Source organism: Xenopus tropicalis, chromosome 8, assembly GCF_000004195.4.
Source record: "Xenopus tropicalis strain Nigerian chromosome 8, UCB_Xtro_10.0, whole genome shotgun sequence".
NCBI classification, from domain to species: domain Eukaryota; kingdom Metazoa; phylum Chordata; class Amphibia; order Anura; family Pipidae; genus Xenopus; species Xenopus tropicalis.
Window position 1 is genome coordinate 87,286,060 of NC_030684.2, and position 22,754 is coordinate 87,308,813.

General features: G+C 40.0%; 1 protein-coding gene across 2 annotated transcripts in view; it reads right to left on the reverse strand.

The window, feature by feature from the left end:
* trip11 (thyroid hormone receptor interactor 11) overlaps positions 1-12,813 on the reverse strand; it is a 59,986-nt gene extending 47,173 nt beyond the window's left edge. For both annotated transcript variants that reach the window (XM_031891661.1, XM_031891660.1), the window contains exons 1-7: positions 12,394-12,813; positions 10,158-10,234; positions 9,258-9,368; positions 8,423-8,689; positions 5,057-5,125; positions 3,412-3,577; positions 1,831-2,166 (exon numbers count right to left, since the gene is read on the reverse strand). In XM_031891661.1, the coding sequence (XP_031747521.1) occupies positions 1,831-2,166; positions 3,412-3,577; positions 5,057-5,125; positions 8,423-8,689; positions 9,258-9,368; positions 10,158-10,234; positions 12,394-12,532 (1,165 nt within the window). In that variant the 5' untranslated portion in view covers positions 12,533-12,813. The remainder of the gene's footprint in view (positions 1-1,830; positions 2,167-3,411; positions 3,578-5,056; positions 5,126-8,422; positions 8,690-9,257; positions 9,369-10,157; positions 10,235-12,393) is intronic.
* Positions 12,814-22,754: the final 9,941 nt, after the last annotated feature.

Here is a 22,754-nt window from a genome sequence, read left to right on the forward strand (position 1 = left end):
GTCTTTCATTTCCCAGGAACATCTGAGTACTGGGATGTTTCCTGAACAATGATTTTTTTAGTGAAGCAGTATTTAGTTGTATGAAATTAAGTCAAATGTGAAAAACTGACAAAAATGTGGGTACTCTTGTAATGTTGCTAATTTGAATGCATGTAACTGCTCAATACTGATTACTGGCAACACCAAATTGGTTGGATTAGCTTGCTTAGCCTTGAAATTCATGGGCAGGTGTGTCCAATCATGAGAAAAAGGTATTTAAGGTGGACAATTGCAAGTTTTGCTTCTGTTTGACTCTCCCCTGAAGAGTGACAGCATGGGATCCTCAAAGCAACTCTCAAAAGATCTGAAAACAAAGATTGTTCAGTATCATGGTTTAGGGGAAGGCTACAAGAAAGCTATCTCAGAGGTTTAAACTGTCAGTTTACACTGTAAGGAATGTAATCTGGAAATGGAAGGCCACAGGTACAGTTACTGTAAAACCAAGGTCTGGCAGGCCAAGAAAAATACAGGAGAGGCATATGCGGAAGACTTCAAAAGACCAGCAAGAACATCTTGCTGCAGTTAGTGTATCTGTACATCGTTCTATAAGTAAGCGCTATTTGCACAAAGAACATCTGTATGTCAGGGTGATGAGAAAGAAGCCCTTACGCCACAAACAGTCGCTTGTTGTATGCAAAAACTCATTTAGACAAGCCACAGTCATTTTGGAAAAAGTGCTTTGGGCAGACTTGGTCATAACCGCAGTCCAAAAAAAACACCTGCTACCTACTGTCAAATTTGGTGGAGGTTCCATCATGTTGTGGGTCTGTGTGGCTAGCCATCCAGAATCCAGACACTCATCAAAGGCTATAGGAGGTGTCTAGAGGCTGTTACATTTGCAAAAGGAGGCTCAACTAAGAATTGATGTAACATCTCTGTTGGGGTGCCCAACATTATGCACCTGTCTAATTTTGTTATGATGCATATTTTCTGTTAATCCAATAAACTTTATGTCACTGCTGAAATACTACTGTTTTTCCATAAAGCATGTTATATATTACAGGGGAGTTGCTACTTTGAAAGCTCAGCCAATGATTAACAAAACTGCAAAGAATTAAGAGGGGTTCCCAAACTTTTTCATATGACTGTATATGAGCCTAACTGTCTGTGACATTGTTTTGAATAAGTGTTTTGAATGCTGGAAAAGAAATAGAAAAGGCTCACTTTTCAATGTGGCATCCACACACACACACACACACACACACACACACACACACACACACACACACACACACACACACACACACACACACACACACACACACACACACACACACACACACACACACACACACACACTAAATGTGGGGTGAAGGTTAAATGTATTTAAAATTACAAGAGTTTTTAGTAAATTAAATAAAGAAAAGTAATTTTAATTTGCAATATGGCATTTTTGTGCCAATTCCTACAGCACCAGCCCAATGCCATAGAAAATATAGCCCCCAATCTGTCCCTGCTATCTGGCCTGAAATTGGCCAGATATCGATCGGGCAGGTTAAAAGATTCAGTCGGATCGGGGACCGCATCGACTCACTGATGCGGTCCCCGAACTGACTGCCCCATTGGCGCCACTATAATTTGATTGAATTAGCCTACATGTTCCCCGATATCGCCCACCCGTAGGCGGAGATATCGGGTGAAGATCCGCTCGCTTGCCGAACTCGTGTATGGGCACCTTTAGTGGATGCACAGTGTTCTGCCTCAGATCACTACAAATATGCAGCACCCTGAAATAAGAGATTTGCATACAGATTACATACTTATCTTCAATATCTGGCTTCAGACTCTCACCATGCAAAGCTTCTTGAAGTTGACGAACTTCTTCCTGTAACAGTATCACTTTCTCCGAGTCTGCACTCTCTCCCACTGACTCCTGATTAGCAATTTCCAATTTAAGCTTCTCATAATTTTGCGCCATTCTATTTTTTTCATCCACAGCTTCTTTGTGATCCTTAACTACACTGTGTTTTTCATTTTCTAATGAAGTGATTAGATTGTTCATGCCTATTATTTTGTCTTCAAGTTCCTGAATTCTACTTGTATTTTCTTCCTTCTCAAGTTCTATTGCCTGAATTCTCTTCTGCAACTCGAGCACTTTGGACTGATCTGTGACCTCACTGCTGGTACCTAAAGCCAAAAAATACTGAATTAGAGTCAAACTTGCAGTTATTATACTTGAACCCATACAGCTCCTAAAAAGACTTTAGGGGTCATTCTTGACACCAAATGATAAGCACAGCATCAGGAGGTGCAGCTAGCTTTGTCCTTAAGGCAGGTGTTAAGGACAAGGCCCCCATGCAGGTTGCACCTCCTACCACTTCATCTGAATGGCACACAAGGTATGGGGAAGGCAGGGGGTGGTTACAACACTAAATAGCCTTCACTAATACAGCACTGACTATCCTACTTGGCACTGTATTAGTGAAGGGAGCTGCAGGTCTCTGAAACAGAGGGTAGATGCCTCTGGCTATTTGCACACAACCAAGTGAAGTGTAAAAAAATAAGCAATTGCAGCCTTTTTATGCACTTTGCACACTGCACTTGGGTTTACAAATGAGCCATATGGAATCCATACATACAATGACACTGTGCACTTGTAAAGTCAAAATGCTGTTCAATAGCACATATTCTGGTTTAAATAGGCAGTATAACAACTTTGCAAAATTAGTTCAATGAATAGAGCTTACGCAGAACATACTTTTAGTCTGTTGATTTAACCATGAAAAATTCATGTTTTTGTTATTTCTTGAGCTAAACAGGGCATAGCTAATACATGTTTGGTCATTGCCTAGTATACAACCTCCTCACTTCCATGTTTGTTGTGATAGCAAGATTCTATTATACAGGAAAAGAATCTGTGCATTGGTAATTCTATTTATCTACTTTGCAAAGACAAACAAACAAGAAATAACAAAAAAAACTAATTTTTTGATTAAAACAAGAGACAAAAAGTATGATCACCAATTCATTAAATTCATGTTGAACAAAGGGATAGTACTCTCCCTTTAACCATTTGTTTGCATTGTGGCTAACAAGCTGAAGGGGAATCAGTTTCTCTGCACTTAGTTCCAAATGAAAACCAGCACTCAGTTCTGCTAACAGATGAGAAGTGGCAGTACAGATGTAAAGACTTGCTGAGTAAATAAACATTGTAATTTTAAATGGAAAAATCACTATTGAATCAGTAGAAACAAGCAAAAACAGTAACAGCACCACAAATGACTGTGGCTTTGCATTTTGCACTCTGATAAAATAAGAGACTGGGACAAGGTTTTTAAAAATTTATTGAACTAAGGGTACTGCCCCTGCATTTGGTGCAATTTCAAAAATTGTTGTTTAATCTTAAAAAAAATCAATGATGAGGAAGGATACCTGGCTGTAACTGTTCCTCCAATTCTTCAATCCTCTCTTCATACTCCCCTAATTCCTCTCGGTGTCGTCGGGTGATCTCTGTCAGCTTTTGCCGATGTGCATCTTGTAGCACTGACAGCTCATGTTGATGCTCATCTATTTCATGACTCAGCTTCTGCTTCAGCTCCTGCAAAAAATGTAAATGCCTCAAGTTATATTCTTATATATGTGATAACCACCACGGACATTAAAATCTTAGATGACTAGCTATAGACCCAAAGAACTAAAAAGAAGTATGTAAAAATGTTACATTGAATTTTGAGAAACATTTACACAGTTTGCATTTCATATTCTCTGGTAGGAAGGACCCTTGCATTTGCATTTTCAGGCTATAACAGGAGTCTTATGACTGGACCATCGTCATTTTTCTTGCTTCTTATGACAAAAGCTTACATGCATTGACTAAGGGAAATTGTCTGCTCTTGTTAAAATAAATCAAAAGATGAAGCACAGAAATAGTGTGCAACACATGACCCCCACCCCCCACCCATAACGGTGAGTGCTTTATACAAAGTGTTATCAAGATCAGTGACAAGTGGACAGTAGCATTTTGCCTAAGAACAGCAGCAGTCAAAAACCTGCATGCCATTAGCCTACAGCATTTGTCAAACTCGCGGCCCGAGGGCCACATCCGGCCCGGCATGTAATTATATCCAGCCCACTGTGACCCAGCCCGCTGTGTCCCACTGAGTAGGGGTTGGCGCACGCATACGCTGTCATTCAAACAGCAGAGACAGAGAAAGCTGGCAGGGGAAACCGGGAGTTCTGGCGCTTGCTTAATTTTTTGGCTGCTGCTGCTGCTTGCTGGCTGCTGCCACAGGGACAGATGGGGGGCAATATGATGCCTGCTTGCACAGGTACATGGGGCAATATGCCTGCTGGCACAAGTACATGGGGCAATATGGCTGCTGGCACAGGTACATGGGGCAATATGGCTGCTGGCACAGGTACACGGGGCAATATGGCTGCTGGCACAGGTACACGGGGCAATATGGCTTCTGGCACAGGTACACGGGGCAATAATATGGCTGCTGGCACAGGTACACGGGGCAATAATATGGCTGCTGGCACAGGTACATGGGGCAATAATATGGCTGCTGGCACAGGTACATGGGGCAATAATATGGCTGCTGGCACAGGTACATGGGGCAATAATATGGCTGCTGGCACAGGTACATGGGGCAATAATATGGCTGCTGGCACAGGTACATGGGGCAATAATATGGCTGCTGGCACAGGTACATGGGGCAATAATATGGCTGCTGGCACAGGTACATGGGGCAATAATATGGCTGCTGGCACAGGTACATAAACAAAATTGTTACCAAAAAAAGGTCAGGTGTCCAGCTCTGATAAAATGATATAAGCAAAGACAACTGAATTTTAGTGTGTTCAATAAATGTTTATCCTGTTCGGCCCACGACCTAAAGTGTGTTTTGAATTTTGGCCCCCTGTGCAATTGAGTTTGACACCCCTGCGTTATATCAACAAAGTATCAAACTAAAAAAAATATGTCCCATGCCAATAGATTGGTGTTCTGCCTTACTTTCTTATCATATTTTCTATTTACTATTCTATATGCAATTGCACAAATGTTCGTTGTTACCTTAATAACATTTTGCAATACACAGATCTCATTTGTGTCAGTCTTTTGTGTTCCTTGGCTTTTTGGTGCCTGTTAGGGAAAAAAAGCATTTAAAGGACAATGAAAGGTTAATATAAAATTAAAAGTAAGTCTAAAGGCATTCTTTTTAAGTACTTACTACATATCTAAATTCCCAGATCCCTGCTTGCTTTTACATTACATTAACATTTATTTATAAAGCGCCAACATATTCCGCAGCGCTGTACAATAAGTGGGTTACATACATTGGACATACAGAGTAACATATAAAGCAATCAATAACCGATACAAGAGGTGAAGAGGGCCCTGCCCAAAAGAGCTTACAATCTTGCTTCTCTGAGATATGGTGCTGGCAGCCTACATCAGTGTGAAGACTACAGTGACATCACTGAAATCTCTCTCCCCTTCCTGTAGGCTGCCAGCGGCAGCCTTCCTATTCTCTGAGCATGTGTGTAACTTGATCATGCCTGCTGTTCTGAGCTACACATTCCCACCAACCAATCAGAAGCGGATCTGGCAGAGGGGAGGGGGGGAGGGAATGAAACACATGTGCAGTATGAAGCAAGGAGGGAAAGGAAGGGAGAATACCTTTTTAGAGATGGCTGTCTGTTCTAGAAAATGTGAAGTAAGTGTGACTGAGTAAATATTTGATTAGGTGAGCCAAAAATGTGGTGTTTTTACTAAACAATAGGAGGACTATTGGGCAGTATGCTTTTTACATTTTGACTTGCATTCTCCTTTAAATAAAAAAAGAACAGATCATTTCTGTAGAAACAACGGTTTTAGTACTTTGGCCCCTGGCACATGGGGGGTTTTGTCTGCCACTTCCATCAGAGATTTCATAGAGATGTCTTGAACTGCAGAGTTTTAAAAGGTTTAAAACTTACTTTTCACTCATATAGAGGCGTCAAAATTGGGCAAACATGGTTAGTTTAGTGAGCTACTTGATACTGCTACTAGTTCCCAGAGTGGAAAGTAGGAGCAGGTTGGTAGCTGCTAATGTCTCTACTTATTAATACATTTGTACCTCATATCGCTGATGTATTACATTGTTAATGTACTTGGCGCGAATGTAAAACGCTGGTGGTATGGCATATGCGGCGGCACGATTTCCCCTAAATCGCGGAAGTTGCCTTTAGAGGAAACAAGGGAGATTTGTCGTGGGCGACTAGTCTCCCTGTGTGCCAGAGCACAACTTGTGCGTTTAGGATCATTGTCTTGCTGCATGACCCACTGTCTCTTGAGATTCAGTTCATGGACAAATGTTATGATATTTTTCTTTAGATTTATCTGCTGTAGTTTAGAATTTATTGTTCCATCAATGATGGCAAGCAGTCCAGGCCCAGATGCAGCAAAACAGGCCCAAACCAGAAAACTCCCACCATCACGTTTCACAGATGAGATAAGGTTCTATTTTGGCTTTGGCTTTATACGTCCACAAAACTTTCTTCCTTATGATTTATCCATATGATCTTTAGCAAACTGTAGACAGTCAGCAATATTTTGCGGGAAAAGCAGTGGCTTTCTCCTTGCAACCCTGCCATACACACCATTGCTGTTCAGTGTACTCCTGATGGGGGATCCATGAACATCAACATTCACCAATGTGAGACAGGCCTTTAGCTGCTTAGAAGTTACCCTGGGTTCCTCTGTAACTTCTCGGGCTATTAGACGCCTTGCAGTTGATGTTCGCCCACTTCTGGGTAGGGTAACAACGGTCTTGAATTTCCTCCAGTTGTACACAATCTGTTGATAGACTGTTGATTGGTGGAGTCCAAATGCTAGAGATAGACCTTTCCAGCTTTACGGGCATAAACAACTCTTTTTCTGAGGTTCTTAGACACCTCATTTTTGTCAAGCCATGATACACATTCACAAATGTGTTGTGATCAAGCTTTGCTGAATCCCTGTTCTTTAAATAAAACTGGGTCTCCCACTCATATGGCAATTCCACTGACTGAAAACACCAGACTCTGATTTCACCTTCAAATTATATGATAATCCTAAGGATTCACTTATCTTTGCCACACACAGATATGTTATTGGATAATTTTTCCAGTAAATACATGACCAAATATAATATTTTTTGTTTCATTTGTTTAACTAGGTTTTCTTCGTCTACTTTTAAGACTTTAAAAATCAGATGATGTTTTAGGTCACATTCATATAAAAATATAGAAAATTCTATAGGGGTTCACAAACTTTCAAGCACTTCTGTATATTACATTTATTAATGTCTAGGATATATTCAAAATAATAGATTTAAAACACTGCTTTATTTTTATAGGATCTTCAGCATTTAGTCTAATAGAACTAAGTTCATTTTTCAAATAAATATTTGGGGCTACACAGATCAGACTGCATGGAATTCTGTTAGGTCAGAACAATTTAAATTACTGTTTTGCTTTTTATTTTGTTCAGTTTCAAATTGAGAAGGGAGGTCATTGACTTTGTAACCTGTTCCAATTTGATACATTAGTTGATACATTTCTGACTTTGGCCCTGCTGAGCATAATCAGAGTTTCATAATTGATTCACTAGTTGCTAATTTTCCACAGCTGCTAATATGTGTATCAACAAATGTAACAAATTTTAACAGTTCAGTCTGCACCTGGACTACTAAACTGTTGGACAGGAACATTAAAAATTAAACTTACATTTTAAAAAATGGTCACAAATAAAGGATAGAGAGCAATATTCCCTCTAAGCTGTGTGCTTGTGCACGCAAAGAATTTTTTTGTGTAAACATCAAAGTAATCTGACCTGAGCACACAGTTTTTAAAAACGCGCACACAAGTTTAAAAAGCACGCACATAGCTGAGAAGGAATTAGAGGGAGCGTTGACATAGAGTTACTGAAAAAAAGTGTACTGAATTCAGTGGACTGAATCTAACACAAACCGTACTGAAAATATGTTTGAAAGGCAAACTACCCCTTCAACAACAACAAAAACTGAGTGACTGACCCAGCTAAACTGTATGTCACTCCCTTAAAAGGAATCCCGATTAACTGATTTTGAGTTTGCACTGTATCTAAGCTCTAAGGAATAGAGACAAAACACTGCAACCATCTTCCCCAATTCTAAGTAACTGAGAAATGTCAAGAGAAATGTCAAGATCCCTCTTTGTCCTGCTTAATGATTGTCGGGTATCGATCAAAAATTAGCAGCCCTGCATGCAACATTTCCCATTAATGTCTTCCAAATTCTACAATACTTTACAAAATATTATGCATGCTTTCAAAATATTTCCAAATTTGCTTAAACCTCATCTGAAAGCTGTTTATTTTATTAATGCAGTCAAACCACACCCAGGCTAAATAATTATATAATAAACAGCATAATCTGACCTGAGCAATCTGTTTCCAATGGGCCAATTCACTTTCCAGCCGGGAGACTTCACTTGATAATCTGTTTATCTCTTGTTGGGACCAAATCACATCACCAAAATCCATGTCATCCCCTTGAAATGCTGAAACAGGTGTTTGGGAAGTAGGCATAAAAGATGATGTGTTGATGGTCTGAAGGGTGACCCCAGCAAGTTGAGCTGATGCCTGCATTTTCTGCATTTGTTCCTGGAGGGCATTAAGCTTTGCTTTGAGATGGCTTACTTCCACCTGGAATATTAGGGCAAAAACATTGTCTTTCACTTTCAAGCAATACCGCAAAAATGTAAATGCCACCACATACCATATTTGTTTTCAGATAAATAACAAAATCAATACAAATGTGTGCTCATGAAAGGATTTTAATAAAGGCTAGAGGAGGTTAAACCTCCCAAAAGCAACACCAATTACATTTTACAGCAAACAGCATGGAGTATTAACATATAAAGTGACACTCTGTTAGTCCTGCTGTGTGTTCTGTGGTTTTTATAGATGAAGCTGTTCCTGTGTTTATACTACCCTGTGTTCCGCTAGCACTATATATGGATGTTGCCTCTGTATTTATTCTGGGGTATTATATATATGGAACTAGTAATACATTTATCTGCAAGGTATTCTGGGAGGTGTTTTACATAAAAATCCTGCATTCCATTACGTGAAAGGAATGACGAACTCTATGTAAAACATGTCTTAAATATCCACCCCAAATACAAAAACGAAAATAACTGTCCATCTACTTGTGTGCTTCCTACAGACTCATACTACATACCATAATTTTAAAATGTACATATTTTCATACCTCTTTTTGCTGCAGACGATTCCTGAAATCTAGGGACTGCTGTTTAACCTGGAGCTCAGCTGTTTCGTGTTTCTCCTCGAGTTCAGTACAAAGCTTCCTCAGCCTTTCATTCTGTAGAAGTAGAAATTGCTTTATCATTAATATATTTAATGGTTACACTGCACTTGGCAGATATTATTTATCACCCACATCAATCCTTGTTTGAGTGGACGTTACAATACTATATACCACACCCTCAAACTTGCAGTCAATATTATTAGAAGACAATTAATTGCCTGTACTTTTTTGGAGCGTGATAAAATAGGAGCACAAATAAAATGAAAATAAATGCAAATATTGCCCCTGTAAGCTCTTTACTGTGCAACACTGTTTAGTCTAGTCTCAGGAGGTTGAGCAACTCTCTAAGGAATAAATAAGTGGAGGGAGTACAGGGATGACCCCAAACCCCTTTTGATGTTTGTTGGTGGTCCACAAAGGGTCCCGTGTAGCGACTGAACTCACCAAGGGTGCAGGTAACACCTGGGAGGGGGGAAGGAGAGTTATTTTTATGGTTTATTTTTTGTCTGTATGCGGATGAGCACCCCAAACACATTATGTAAATGTGTCATCATTACTAAAATAAACTATAATAAATAAAATTGTGAGTGTGTAGAGGTGTTTTTGTGGCAGGCAGTGTATTTCGTGCATGGCGTAATGCTATTTACGTAGGGGTGTGTGATCCAAAAGTACATTTCAAAATGTGGACCAAAGACAGTAATAATTTACCCATGTTAATAAAGCAGAGATGTTCAACATGATCAGAGTACAACCAAAAGCTTTAGAAATGGGTCTGTTTTTATTAATATAACAGGATTTCAGTATGTTCTTTTGATAATATTTTCACAAATATGTCACACTTACCTCTGATCTCTGCATGGTTTGAACATTCTCTATGTCTCTCAGCTTTGAGTTGGAAACTTGAAGCTCAGTATTAACATCTAAATAACAAAACAAGGAATAATGACAGAACAAAAAAAATAAAATTAAGCTAAGTATATATTTCTACTTCGCAAGTAATTATATCACTGTTTGCAAGCCAACTTAAGTTAATTACATTTTAAAAACATATCCTACTATAGTAAAAAATATTAGATGTCTCCATACTAAATATCAGCAGAAAATATATTTCAGTTGAAATAATGACATATTAAGAACTCAATCCCAGACTGAATTTAATAAAAAAATATTGGACTAATTTAACTAAAATATACCTAAATTCTAGAAATACTGATACCTGTACTACAACGAAGCTTAGACTGGCAGTCTGGAAACTCAGGGAAATGCTACCAGTGCTTTATAGTAGGCTGTGTTGCCTCTGTGCACTTGAAATGCCAGGGCCTGTTTTAAACCTCACTTCAGACATAGTTACACGTAATGATAATAATATTGTCCTTACTTTTACATACATTTGCTCCATACTGTGAAGTATTTGCCACTGAATTATACACTGGTAAACAGTACAGTGTATAAACCTAGAATGACATAACTGTGCCCACTAGCAGTTTTTGACACATGATCCATGTTAACAGGTGCTCATGCAAAAAGTGCAGTAAATTAGACAATTTAGTTGAACATAATCAGTTCCTGCCTGTCTGAACAGCAAGTATTATTTGTGACTTGCACAATATGCATAGGGCTAATTATGTCTTGACTGATGCACCAAACCCACTTTTTTGGATTCGGCCAAACCCCCCCCCCCCGACGGATTCTACTGAATCCTGAACCAAATCCTAATTAGCATATTCTAATTAGGATTTGGAAGGGTTAAAAATTGCAGCACAGCGAAAATTTATCCCCCCCCACCATTTAACCCTTACGAATGCTAAATAGCATATGCTAATTTATGCTAATTTGGATTCAGATACGGTTTGGACAGGACCGTGGATTTGGCCAATATCAAATCCTTCAAAAAAAGGTTGGATTTGGCCCGAATCCCGAACTGAATCCGGGATTCGGTGCATCCCAAGTTAGAAGGTTAACAATTGATTTGGAACCTAAAGTATTGTTAAATTGCTTTCCATCTGACTAGAGCATTTTACCTATACATCTATGTGACACATCTGACTTTCTGAAGTACCAGAAATGCCTGGCACCTACTCCCATGTCCAGGGCCCACAGGCAGAGAATTATGAAGGATAACTATATCTATACATGTGTATATAGCTATATATATATTCACTCCATAGAAGCCACTCTCGGCATACAGGCTATAAGAAAAATCCTTTATTGGATGTCCAAATTTACGAGTTTCATCAGGAAATTGACAGGAAGTGAGGTGCAACAATAAATACACATATCACCCAATCAGTGTTCAACATCAATTATCACATAAAATATATATAAATATATGAAAACCCCATTACAATGCAAACGGTTACCACAATTAAAAAGCATAGGGGATCTCCCTCAATCTCACCCCCATGAGTAAATATTTTTATTAGCCAACCGATATATACATATATATATATTTATATATATATATATATTCCTATATGTTGAAAAGACCTCTGTAAGGATTAAACGGAAATTAAAAAATGCACCCAGTAATACTAGGGACAGCATTTAGTCCTGCATTTGACTCAAGTCATGACTGAGCTGACAATTCCGCCCACAGGAAACTCTACGACTAGTTTTAAACTAGTAATTCACCTTCAAGTTAACTTTTAATATGTAAGAGAAATATTAGCAACTTTTCAATTTGTCTTATTTTTGTATACTGAGTTATTTGCCTTCTTCTTCTCCTTTTTTCAAGCTTTCAAATGGGGGTCACTAACCCAAGTAGTCAAAGAAACTATTGCTCTGTGAGGCTCCAAGTTTATTGTTATTGTTTCTAATAATTGATCTTTCTGTTCACGCACTCTTCTATTCATCTTCCAGTCTCTCATTCACACCACTACCTGCCAGCTAGGGTAAACTGAAATGTTCTTAAAGAAAAAGCTAATTCATTTTAAAATACACAAAAAGCAAATGAAGCCCAACTGCAAACTGACTCTCTACATGACACCAAAAGTTAATTTAAAGGTGAACAAACCTTCAAAACCTCCACACACAGATCAAGTGGAATTTCTGTAATCACCTCCTCCACCAAGCAACCTACCTCCCACCTCCTCGGCTCCTTCCAGTAGCATATCCTTTGTGAAGTTTGAAATCTGTCCAGTGATGGATGACAAGCTACCCCCAACCTGTCCCAGTGACTGGCCAATACCAGAGCTCAAGCCCCCAAACCAGGACGCCATGGCTCAGAGACTGACAGTATAATGGACAAGTAAAAGGTATTGGAACCCTGTAATAAATGTGTAATTGGAGACTTCTTTTTACAGATGACGTTAATAATCCGGTCACTTTACTCGGAAAGCTCTAAGGTAACAGTACAGATATTAATGTTCCTTGGCTCATGATAGCACCAGCGTTCGCCTTGTCGCCCGAATCTCTCATGAACTCCAAACCAACACAGACTCCGCCAACACGACGGCAGCCATGACAGAGACAACACATCTCTGTGATTGTACCAGAGCGACGTGTCCATGACGCGGTGCATGCCGGGACACTGGAGGACCTTTGGTAAATTAAAAGACAGAATCCGGAAGAGGACACAGATCTTCCACGTATAAGTGTTAGCAAGAAGTGTTTTTTTCACTGGCACTTAAAAGAATACGATTGTAAATACTGTATAAAAGACTTTCTGGCTGGGGATGCCCGTCCATTAAGAAATGTATACAAGTAAAGTGTTACTGTTACTTTGCTTTCAAATGTTACATTAGAACCGCAGCTGACAAGTGTTTGGGTTTTTTTTTTTTTTATTTGATATGTATTTTATACAGTTATATAAGATGACAAATGATTTGGGGCTATGTTTGCCTCCTTTTTGATGTGTGGTGAAGGAGGGAATAAGGCATTTAGGGTTGCAAACTGACTTGTAAAGATTAAGCTTGATGTCAGTGTTATTAATATTAATTATAACAGCTAATTGTGGAGGAAAAGAGGACAAACCTAGCCTAATGGTTATGGGAATTTTCCTTTTCTGCAGGTGGACAGGGCAAGGCAGTTCTGGGGTGGGAGCAGCATGGAGATTCAAGTGAGGAAACTGGAGGATCATAAACGAATATAAAGGAAAAGATTATAGTTGGCAGCTTTTCAACTGGTCTTCATTTTTATAGTTTTTGAATCTTCTTCCTCTTGTATATCTTTTTAGCCTTCTAGCAGCCAAAGCACTACTGCTCTACAATGTTATTGTTTCTTTGTATTACTTCTCTTTTAATTCAGGTCCTTTCCTGCTCATTTTCTTTTGACATTGTCATTGCCATTGTTGCTTTTAACTGCCACAGCAGCCTGGCAAGATTCTTTATTTCAAATACACAGCTCTGTCTATGGGCAGTAGCACAGTTCCTCAAATGCAGAGGCTTAGTTAAAGGAACAGTAACTCCAAAAAATGAAAGTGTATAAAAGTAACTAAAATATGATGTGCTACTGCCCTGCACTGGTAAAAGTTGTGTGTTTACTTCAGAAAGGCTACTATAATTTATATAAATAAGCTGCTATGTAGCCATGGAGGCAGCCATTTAAAGGAGAAAAGGCACAGGCACATAGCAGATAACAGATAAAACACTATTGTATTCTACAGAACTTATCTGTTATCTGCTATGTAACCTGTGCCTTTTCTCCTTTTTTCCAGCTTGAATGGCTGCCCCCGGGGCTACACAGCAGCTTATTATATAAATTATAGTAGTGTTACTGTAGCAAACGCACCCGTTTTACCAGTGCAGGGCAACAGTGCATTATAATTTTATTACTTTAAAGCTCTTTCATTTTTTAGTGTTACTGTTCCTTTAAGACCCAGCCATCATGGCTCTGCCCTATCTGTATACCTGACTGTTAAACAAAGACTTGTAAGAATCACTTTCAGATCACAGTCTGTATCTTGCAGCAGTTGGGTTGGCTAATACAATGGAAAAAATACTGGTTGTGCCTACACTAATGTATTTGATTCTTTAGTTTAACCAAAACTGCAGCAGGATAATGTTTTTTAATCTTCAGACAAGATTCGTAAAACAGAATTGTGTCTGAAAATTATTGAGCAGTAGCAAAGTTTACCCAGTTGCTCAGTCTCCTCTCCCATCATTGAAGTGGTTTCTAGGACCAGAGCTCACACAAGCACTCACATTTAAAACTGATTAAGGATTTTGGACTGGCTGTTACAGGATTTCTGATGGCGATACAACCTACAGGGCTTGTCTACAGTCTATCCTGCTTCTAACAATTTTCGAATCCACCTCCCTTTTGCAGTGCCCCACAGAAGAATGCAGAAGAGAACAGAAAAGAGAACAGGTGAGAAAAAGGAAAATGGAAGAGGAGTATGGGAATGGAAGAGGGGAAGCTGGGTAAGAACCATAGGACATATAGGAGATGATTAGAAGGAAAATGTATAAAGAGAAAAGTAAAGAAAAAATAGTAAACGGGAAGTATTCAAGCTAAAAAGAATAAGATGTTTGGGAGAAAGTACAGAACAATGGGAGAAAGAAAAAAGGGGTCAACACATACAATAAAAAGCTATGGAAGAATATCTGTGATCAATAAAAGAGACTTGTTAATATATTGTTTGCCAAACACTCTGTTGATCCAGTTGAATCTCATTCTTTAATGTGCTTCAGTTTTATAACATAAAATACATTTTCATAACAATATACAGGAATAAAAATCAGTTGGTATGTTTATTTTTATAACTTTGGAAAGTAACAATTGAAGCAAAAATATGCTACACAGTCACACACACTACAAGCTACAGCTTCGCTTTTAATCACACAGCTCACATTTTATTTGTTAAAAATGCATTTTTTGTGTAAAAGCCCTGGCAAATATTGTGTAAGATTTACAATGCATACTGCCTAAACAATAGAAGCACTCTATCCACCTGGTACATTTGCTGGGCCAATCTGTGTTTCTCTTATTGAAGGAAATAAAGGTTTAATAAAATATATTATTTTCATTAATCATGCTATACTGAGGTAAAAAGTAAGATGCATTTATTTAAGACCAACATCAAGAATGAAGGTTTGATATAATGTCCACACCAGCATATCATTACTCCTTACTTTGGGAGGTTACGCTTGTGTGACAGAACTATTTGTTACACTTACACCGCAGGAGTCAGAAGTGTATTTGTTTTCAGTTTCCATCTTTTGCCTATATTACAGTAAAATATGATTGTGCCCATTACCTTGATTACAGGGGACCTGTCACCCAGACATAGAAAGCTGTGTAATAAAAGTTCTTCCTTTTTAAACATCCATACCTGTTATAAAAGTATTTAAACGTATCAGCTGTCATATATTGCTAAACCTGCCTCTATGCTTCAGGCATAGAGGCAAGGCAGGGCAGGAAATTGCTTCCTAGATGTCACCCATTCCCCTTTCCTCTTCACTGCATATAACTGTGTAGCCAGTGCATGGGCATGGTTCTGGGGCATATACAAGATTTTGGGGTGATGAAAATCTTGCCTTAAAGGACAAGGAAAGGTTAATATAAATTAAAAGTAAGTCTAAAGGCATTATTTTTAAGTACTTACTGCATATCTAAATTCCCTGATCCCTGCTTGCTTCTCTAAAATATGGTGCTGGCAGCCTACAGCATTGTGAAGACTACAGTGACATCACTGAAATCTCTCTTCCCTTCCTGTAGGCTTCAGTAGCAATGCACATGTGTGTAACTTGATCCTGTCTCCTGTTCTGAGCTACACATGCCCACCAGCCAATCAGAAGCGGATCTGCCAGAGGGGGGGAGGGAATGAAACATGTGCAGTATGAAGCAAGGAGGGAAAGGAAGGGAGAATAACTTTTTTAAGGTTGCTGTCTGTTCAAGAAAACAGATAGAAAATGTGAAGTAAGTGTAACCGAGTAAATATTTTGACTTGCATTCTCCTTTAAAGGAGAAAGAAAGGTAAAAACTAAGTAAGCTTTATCAGAAAGGTCTATGTAAATACAGCCATAAGCACTCACAGAAATGCTACACTGACTTCTCCGTCAAAAGATTTCTTGTGTCTGTAATTCATGTGTCAGAGACACACAGCTCTCAGCTCTTTCCCCTCTCCTGCTCCTCCTTCCCTCAAGAATGCCAAGAACTCACTCCCCCCCCTTAGGAATGTGGATCTGAGCCAATCAGCAGGAAGCTGACTCTAAGGGGCTGATTTACTAACCCACGAATCCGACCCGAATTGGAAAAGTTCCGACTTGAAAACGAACATTTTGCGACTTTTTCGTATGTTTTGCGATTTTTTCGGATTCTTTACAAATTTTTCGTTACCAATACGATTTTTGCGTAAAAACGCGAGTTTTTCGTATCCATTACGAAAGTTGCGTAAAAAGTTGCGCATTTTTCGTAGCGTTAAAACTTACGCGAAAAGTTGCGCATTTTTCGTAGCGTTAAAACTTAAAAGGTGCAAAGTTTCACGTAAGTTTTAACGCTACGAAAAAAGCGCAACTTTTTGCACAAGTTTTAACGCTACGAAAAATCGCCAGATTTTACGCAACTTTCGAAATGGCTACGAAAAACTCGCGTTTTTACGCAAAAATCGTATTGGTAATGAAAAATTCGTAAAGAATCCGAAAAAATCGCAAAACATACGAAAAAATCGCAAAATACCGATCATTACGAAAAAAACGCAATCGGACTCATTTCGACCCGTTCGTGGGTAAGTAAATCAGCCCCATAGTCTTACAAACTGAGCATGTACACTTGGTCTGGGTATCGGTGCAGGAGTGAGGCATTATGGGAACTTTCTTTACACAGCTTAGCGTTTTTTCTTCATGTTTGGCTTCTGATCATCTGAACGGCCTTTCCTTCCCCTTTAATAACTGTTCACAAAATGTTGCCTGCCTGCTCGACTAACATGGTAAGAAAGGGTTTGGAATTATTCTTAGGGTGACAGGTACCATTTAAATCATGTTCTTTTCCTTACCTTAACCACATACACAATTCTGAAGACAATCAGGAACTATCAAGTCATGGAATATAAAACTGTGTTGTTTCAAAATTACACAAATATATTTGTGCCTTGTTTGATGAGGATTCAAGCGGCCATTTTTTTCTATTTTTTTTAAAGCAGTGACAGTAAATAAAAAAGTTACGTACATGAACACATTGGCCCCTTAGCAACTAAAGCACGGGACTACAATTATATGAAAACATCACACTGCTATAGTTCCAGGAATAATAGAAAATCAGAATGAATCAGTCTCACCCTTAGTCTGGGCAATCTTACATTTCTTTATTTGTTTTAAGGGATACTATAATGATAAAAATGATGTTTGAGTTGGATAACCAGACTAGTTTTTTTTTTTTTTTAAATGTTCTTTTCAAAAAAGCTATAGTTACATTTGCACTTGCACTTAAACTGAATAAATTTCCATTCATAACATGGTCATCTTAGGTGTAGCTCCACTTCATCGCTACTACATCAAAGAAGTAATGTATGCATTATTCCTACTGAGCTCTCCTTGGTATGATCACTCCCCAATCCTTTCTCGGCCTTCTTGCTTTGGTACTATTGCCCCTAATCCCCAATCAACCATTCCACATAATTCATCCCCACTGGTATGTCTAAATTACTTCTCCTCCATCACTCTTCCTTTCTTCAGAGGGATAAGGGAAGGTCAAGAGCATCGAGACAATATAAATTCCCTGCCTGGGATTCTCACAGTAATGCTACAATGACCACCAACAGAGACCCAATCTGGGCACTCCCACAAACACAAGCATATTGTCAGATGCTGAAAGTTCACCATATCGATGAAGGAGCTGCAGGGGTTTCTGATCACATCTGAAAGGGGAACTATGGAGAGTGAAACTTGTTACAGTATGCTCTATAGTAACGGGAATTTATAAATGGGTTTTGTGTATCCTAAGTAGTCAGTAATCTTATAGTCAGATGCATGAATTTTACACAGTTTAGATTGAATCATCAGCAAAAACAGAGAGTACTTACAATGCAAACCTTAAGATCTTTAATAAACAAATTAAAAACCAAAGGACCAAGGACAGACCCCTGCAAATGGTAATTCACTTACACCGCTGGTCCAATTAGGTCAATTACCACCACTCTTTGTAAACTATGCTGCGGCCAGGTGAAAATATTAGGTTATAGTGCAGTGTTACTTATGTACTCAGCAAGCCTGTGTGGCCCGGTATCAATTGCTTTAGCAAAATTTAAGTAGATCACATCCACTGCCTTCCCAATGTTTGGGTTTCTGCTCACCATAAAGGCAATAACATTTGTCAGGAAAGCTATATTGCACATAAAACTAAGCAGGCACAAACTCATAATATTGTGATTTGAAGTACCTTATCCCTTCTTACCCCCCCAATACCTTTATTACCATCAATGACAGACTATAGTGCTCAGGCTGAAATTAAAATCCATATTTGAATAATGGTACCACATTAGCAATTTGCCAATCTCTCTGCACCATGCCAGACATAAATAACATTGGAAAAGTATTAAAGTTGTTTGGCAATAACACAGCTGAGCAGGCCAGTTCTAAGATTCAAAATAGGCCCTCCAAACAGCCTCCTTACAAGCCAACTAAATAGCGACTGTCTATGGCATCTTACAGCTTGCCCTCTGGTATTTGCTAGAATCCACAGATTGACTGTCTGGGTCTAGTACCCTGGGGTGAATACCATCAGATCCGAAACCCTTATTTATTTTTACATGTTCTAATACTTTATGAGTCAACCACCATCTGATACTATGGGCCCCACCACTTTTATAGCAATTGTTTTAGTTATTTATATTTTGAGTACAATCACTGAAGATTGTACTAAAAGAGGTTAAGAGGTAATAAAGAGGCTTTTTTGTTCATAATTTCAGTCATCTTATGTCAGATGAGTCTTATTCTACAAAGCTAGTCATTAAGACAGAAGCAGACGCCATGTGACTTGTAGAAAGTGGTTAGAACTTAACAGTTTTATTATTATTATTATTATTAACGCATATTTATAAAGCGACAACATATTCTGCAGTGCTGTGCTCTATGGTCATGTGTTAAGATTAAAACACAGTAATTTAGGTAATTAGCACAGGCATTTTATGCAGCAATTAAAATGTCTTAAAGGGGATGTATGCATATAGTCAAATTGATATGTATAAATAAGTATGCATTTACATTTGTGTGCAAGTTTGCTAGGGTGCATTGCTCGCTTATTGAAATTAGTTTTAAGTTTGGCAGTATCATCAATCCTTACTATGGCTTTTACTACTCTACCCCATAGTGCATTACTTAGGGCAGTGCTGTCCAACTTCTACGGTGCCGAGGGCCGGAATTTCTCTAGCATACATGGTGGAGGGCCGCTAATGGAAGCCAGTTTTGACCACTCCCCTTTTTGAAACCACACCCACTTCAAACCACACCTATTTTATCACAATGGTGGTAGCACAGCAAAATCCCAAATGCTTGGTCCTTACTGTGGGGATATCAACCATCATTCATATGTGAAAGAATTATGTCATACTAAGATATACCCTTAAATTCCATATGCCTCCTCCTCCCCTGTGGATAGCAGAGCAACCCCCAGCACATAATTACACACCTTAGGGACCATTTAATGGCTATTTCCAACTGCTAACAAACTCCCACAACAAACCCCTGCCAGGTTCACCTCCCACAAGCAGCATAGGGCAAGCAGAGTATGGCACACACAGGCAGCACTCTGCCTGTCCTATGCTGTCTGTGTGTGCCATACTCTGCCTGTCCTACCCTGCCTGTGTGTGCCATACTCTGCCTTCCCTATGCTGCCTCTGTGTGCCATACTCTGCCTTCCCTACCCTGCCTGTGTGTGCCATACTCTGCCTGCCCTACCCTTCCTGTGTGTGCCATACCCTCCCTGACCTATGCTGCCTGTGTGTGTGCCATACTCTGACTTCCCTATGCTGCCTCTGTGTGCCATACTCTGCCTGCCCTACCCTGCCTGTGTGTGCCATACTCTGCCTGCCCTACCCTTCCTGTGTGTGCCATACCCTCCCTGACCTATGCTGCCTGTTTGTGCCATACTCTACCTGCCCTATGCTGGCTGTATGTGCCATACTCTGCCTACAGTACCTCTGTCTGAGGTGTGAAGAAGTGAACAATGGGAGTGATTACAGTCTGAGCCTGAGGTGTGAACACTGCAGGGGGTGAACAATGCAGGTATTAAAAGGTGTGAAAAACACAGGGGATTAAATTTTTAAACAATACAGGGGGATTACAGCCTGAATCTGAGGTGAGAACCATGCAGGGGGCCAGTTAATCTCAGTACTGATACCATTTAATGCTTACTCAAAGGTAAGCCATCAAAGCAGCCAGACAGGTGGGGGGCCACACAAAGGGGGGTCGCGGGCCACCAGTTGGACAGCACTGACTTAGGGTATTTATCCTGACCCTCGATTACACTTCATTTTTGCATGCAGATGGAAAAACAGAGTTGTATTACTCCAGTTGACATGTAGCAAGTGAGGTTGGTAAGGGGATAATTTGCTTTAATACTCTATAGCACTCTATAGCAGTGCTGTCCAACTTCTGTGGTGCCAAGGGCCGGAATTTTTCTAGCATACATAGTGGAGGGCCGCAAACCACACCCATGAAATCACAAGAGCTTTTAAGACCATCCCCACATTAATGGTGGTAGCCCAGAAAAAGCAAAAACCCTAATGCTTGGTGCTCACTGCAGGGATATCAAACATTATTCATACGTAAAAGAATTATATTGTGTCATATTAAGACACACCCTTAAATCCATATGCCTCCTCCTCTCTTGTGGATAGCCCAGCAACCCCCAGCACATACACACCTTAGGGGCCATTTAATGGCTATTTCCAACTGCTAACAAACTACCTGCCCTACCCTGCCTGTATTTGCCATACTTTGCCTGTCCTATGCTGGCTGTGTGTGCCATACTCTGCCTGTCCTACCCTGCCTGTGTGTGCCATACTTTGCCTGCCCTACGCTGCCTGTGTGTGCCATACTCTGCCTGCCCTATGCTGCCTGTGTGTGCCATATTCTGCCTGTCCTATGCTGCCTGTGTGTGCCATACTCTTCCTGCCCCACCCCACCTGTGTGTGCCATACTCTGTCTGCCCTTAGCTGCTGGTGTGTGCAATGCTCTGTCTGCCCTTAGCTGCTGGTGTGTGCAATGCTCTGTCTGCCCTATGGCACTGCCATACACACAGGCAGCATAGGCCAGGCAATACATACAGTGACACAATGCTGGCACTGCTCCTAGTGAGGTGTGAAGAGGTGGGGGCTTACAGTCTGAGCCTGAGGTGTGAACAATGCAGGGGGTGAACAATGAAGAGAATAAAGGTGTGTGAACAGTACAGGGGTTTGCATGTTTAAACAATACAGGGGAACCATGTTGGGGACCAGTTAATCTAAGTACTGATACCATTTAAAGCTTACACAAAGGTAAGCCATCAAAACAGCCAGACAGGTGGGGGGCCACACAGAGGGGGGTCACCAGTTGGACAGCACTGGGCTACACCTTCATGATGATGATGCAGCTGCTTTGGGGAGAGAATGGCTAGAGGGTTGGAGAAGATTTTATACTAAGCATGGGGGGAGGGTGCAGTGAGTGATTCTGTGGAAGACAGGTTAGATTAGATAGTGGGCACAGGAAAGGAAAATGGGGTAGGAGACTTGCTTGGGGGTACTGATAATGACAGGGAGGACCATAAGCTGTACATGCAAAATTCTCATGCTACCAGTATTAGGGCAGTGGTAGATGGGGAGATTAGTTGCCCCGAAACAAATCTTCATTGTCGCGGGCGACTAATCTCCCCGCAATGGCACCGGCAAGAATGTAAATCGCCGATGGGATGGCATATGCCCGAAGTTTCCGCTCAAGGCAACTTCGGTAAATTGTCACTACGCATATGCAATCCTACTGGCGATTTACATCCTTGCCAGTGGGATGGCGTTGCAGGAAGATTAGTTGCCTGTGGCAATGAAGATTTGTTGTAATCTCCCCGTCTGCCACTGCCCTTAAATGTACTGTATGTTTACAAATGCAAGAAGTCTGACTGGTAAAATGGAATAACTGGAGGCGCTGGTACTAGAGAGGAAATATGACTGGAGTTGTTGAAACGTGGTTTAATGAGTCACATCACTGGACAGTCAATATCGGAGGCAATAGAAAAGGAGGAGGGGTGTGTCTATTTGTTAAGCAGGATTTAAAAAGCCAATATAAAGGAGGAGTGATGATGGTAAATAAGGAAGCTGAAACCTTATGGATTGAGCTTTTCACACATAGTAAAGCGTCAGGCAAATTAATAGTGGGTTATGCTACAGACCCCCTAACTGAAAAAGCTCAGCTCCTGCTGCAAAAAGAAAAGGCTGTTAGTTGGAACAAGTAGTAGTTATGGGGAATTTTAATTATCCTGATATTAACTGGAGCAATATTACTGCCAGGACAGTAAATGGGAACACGTTTATAA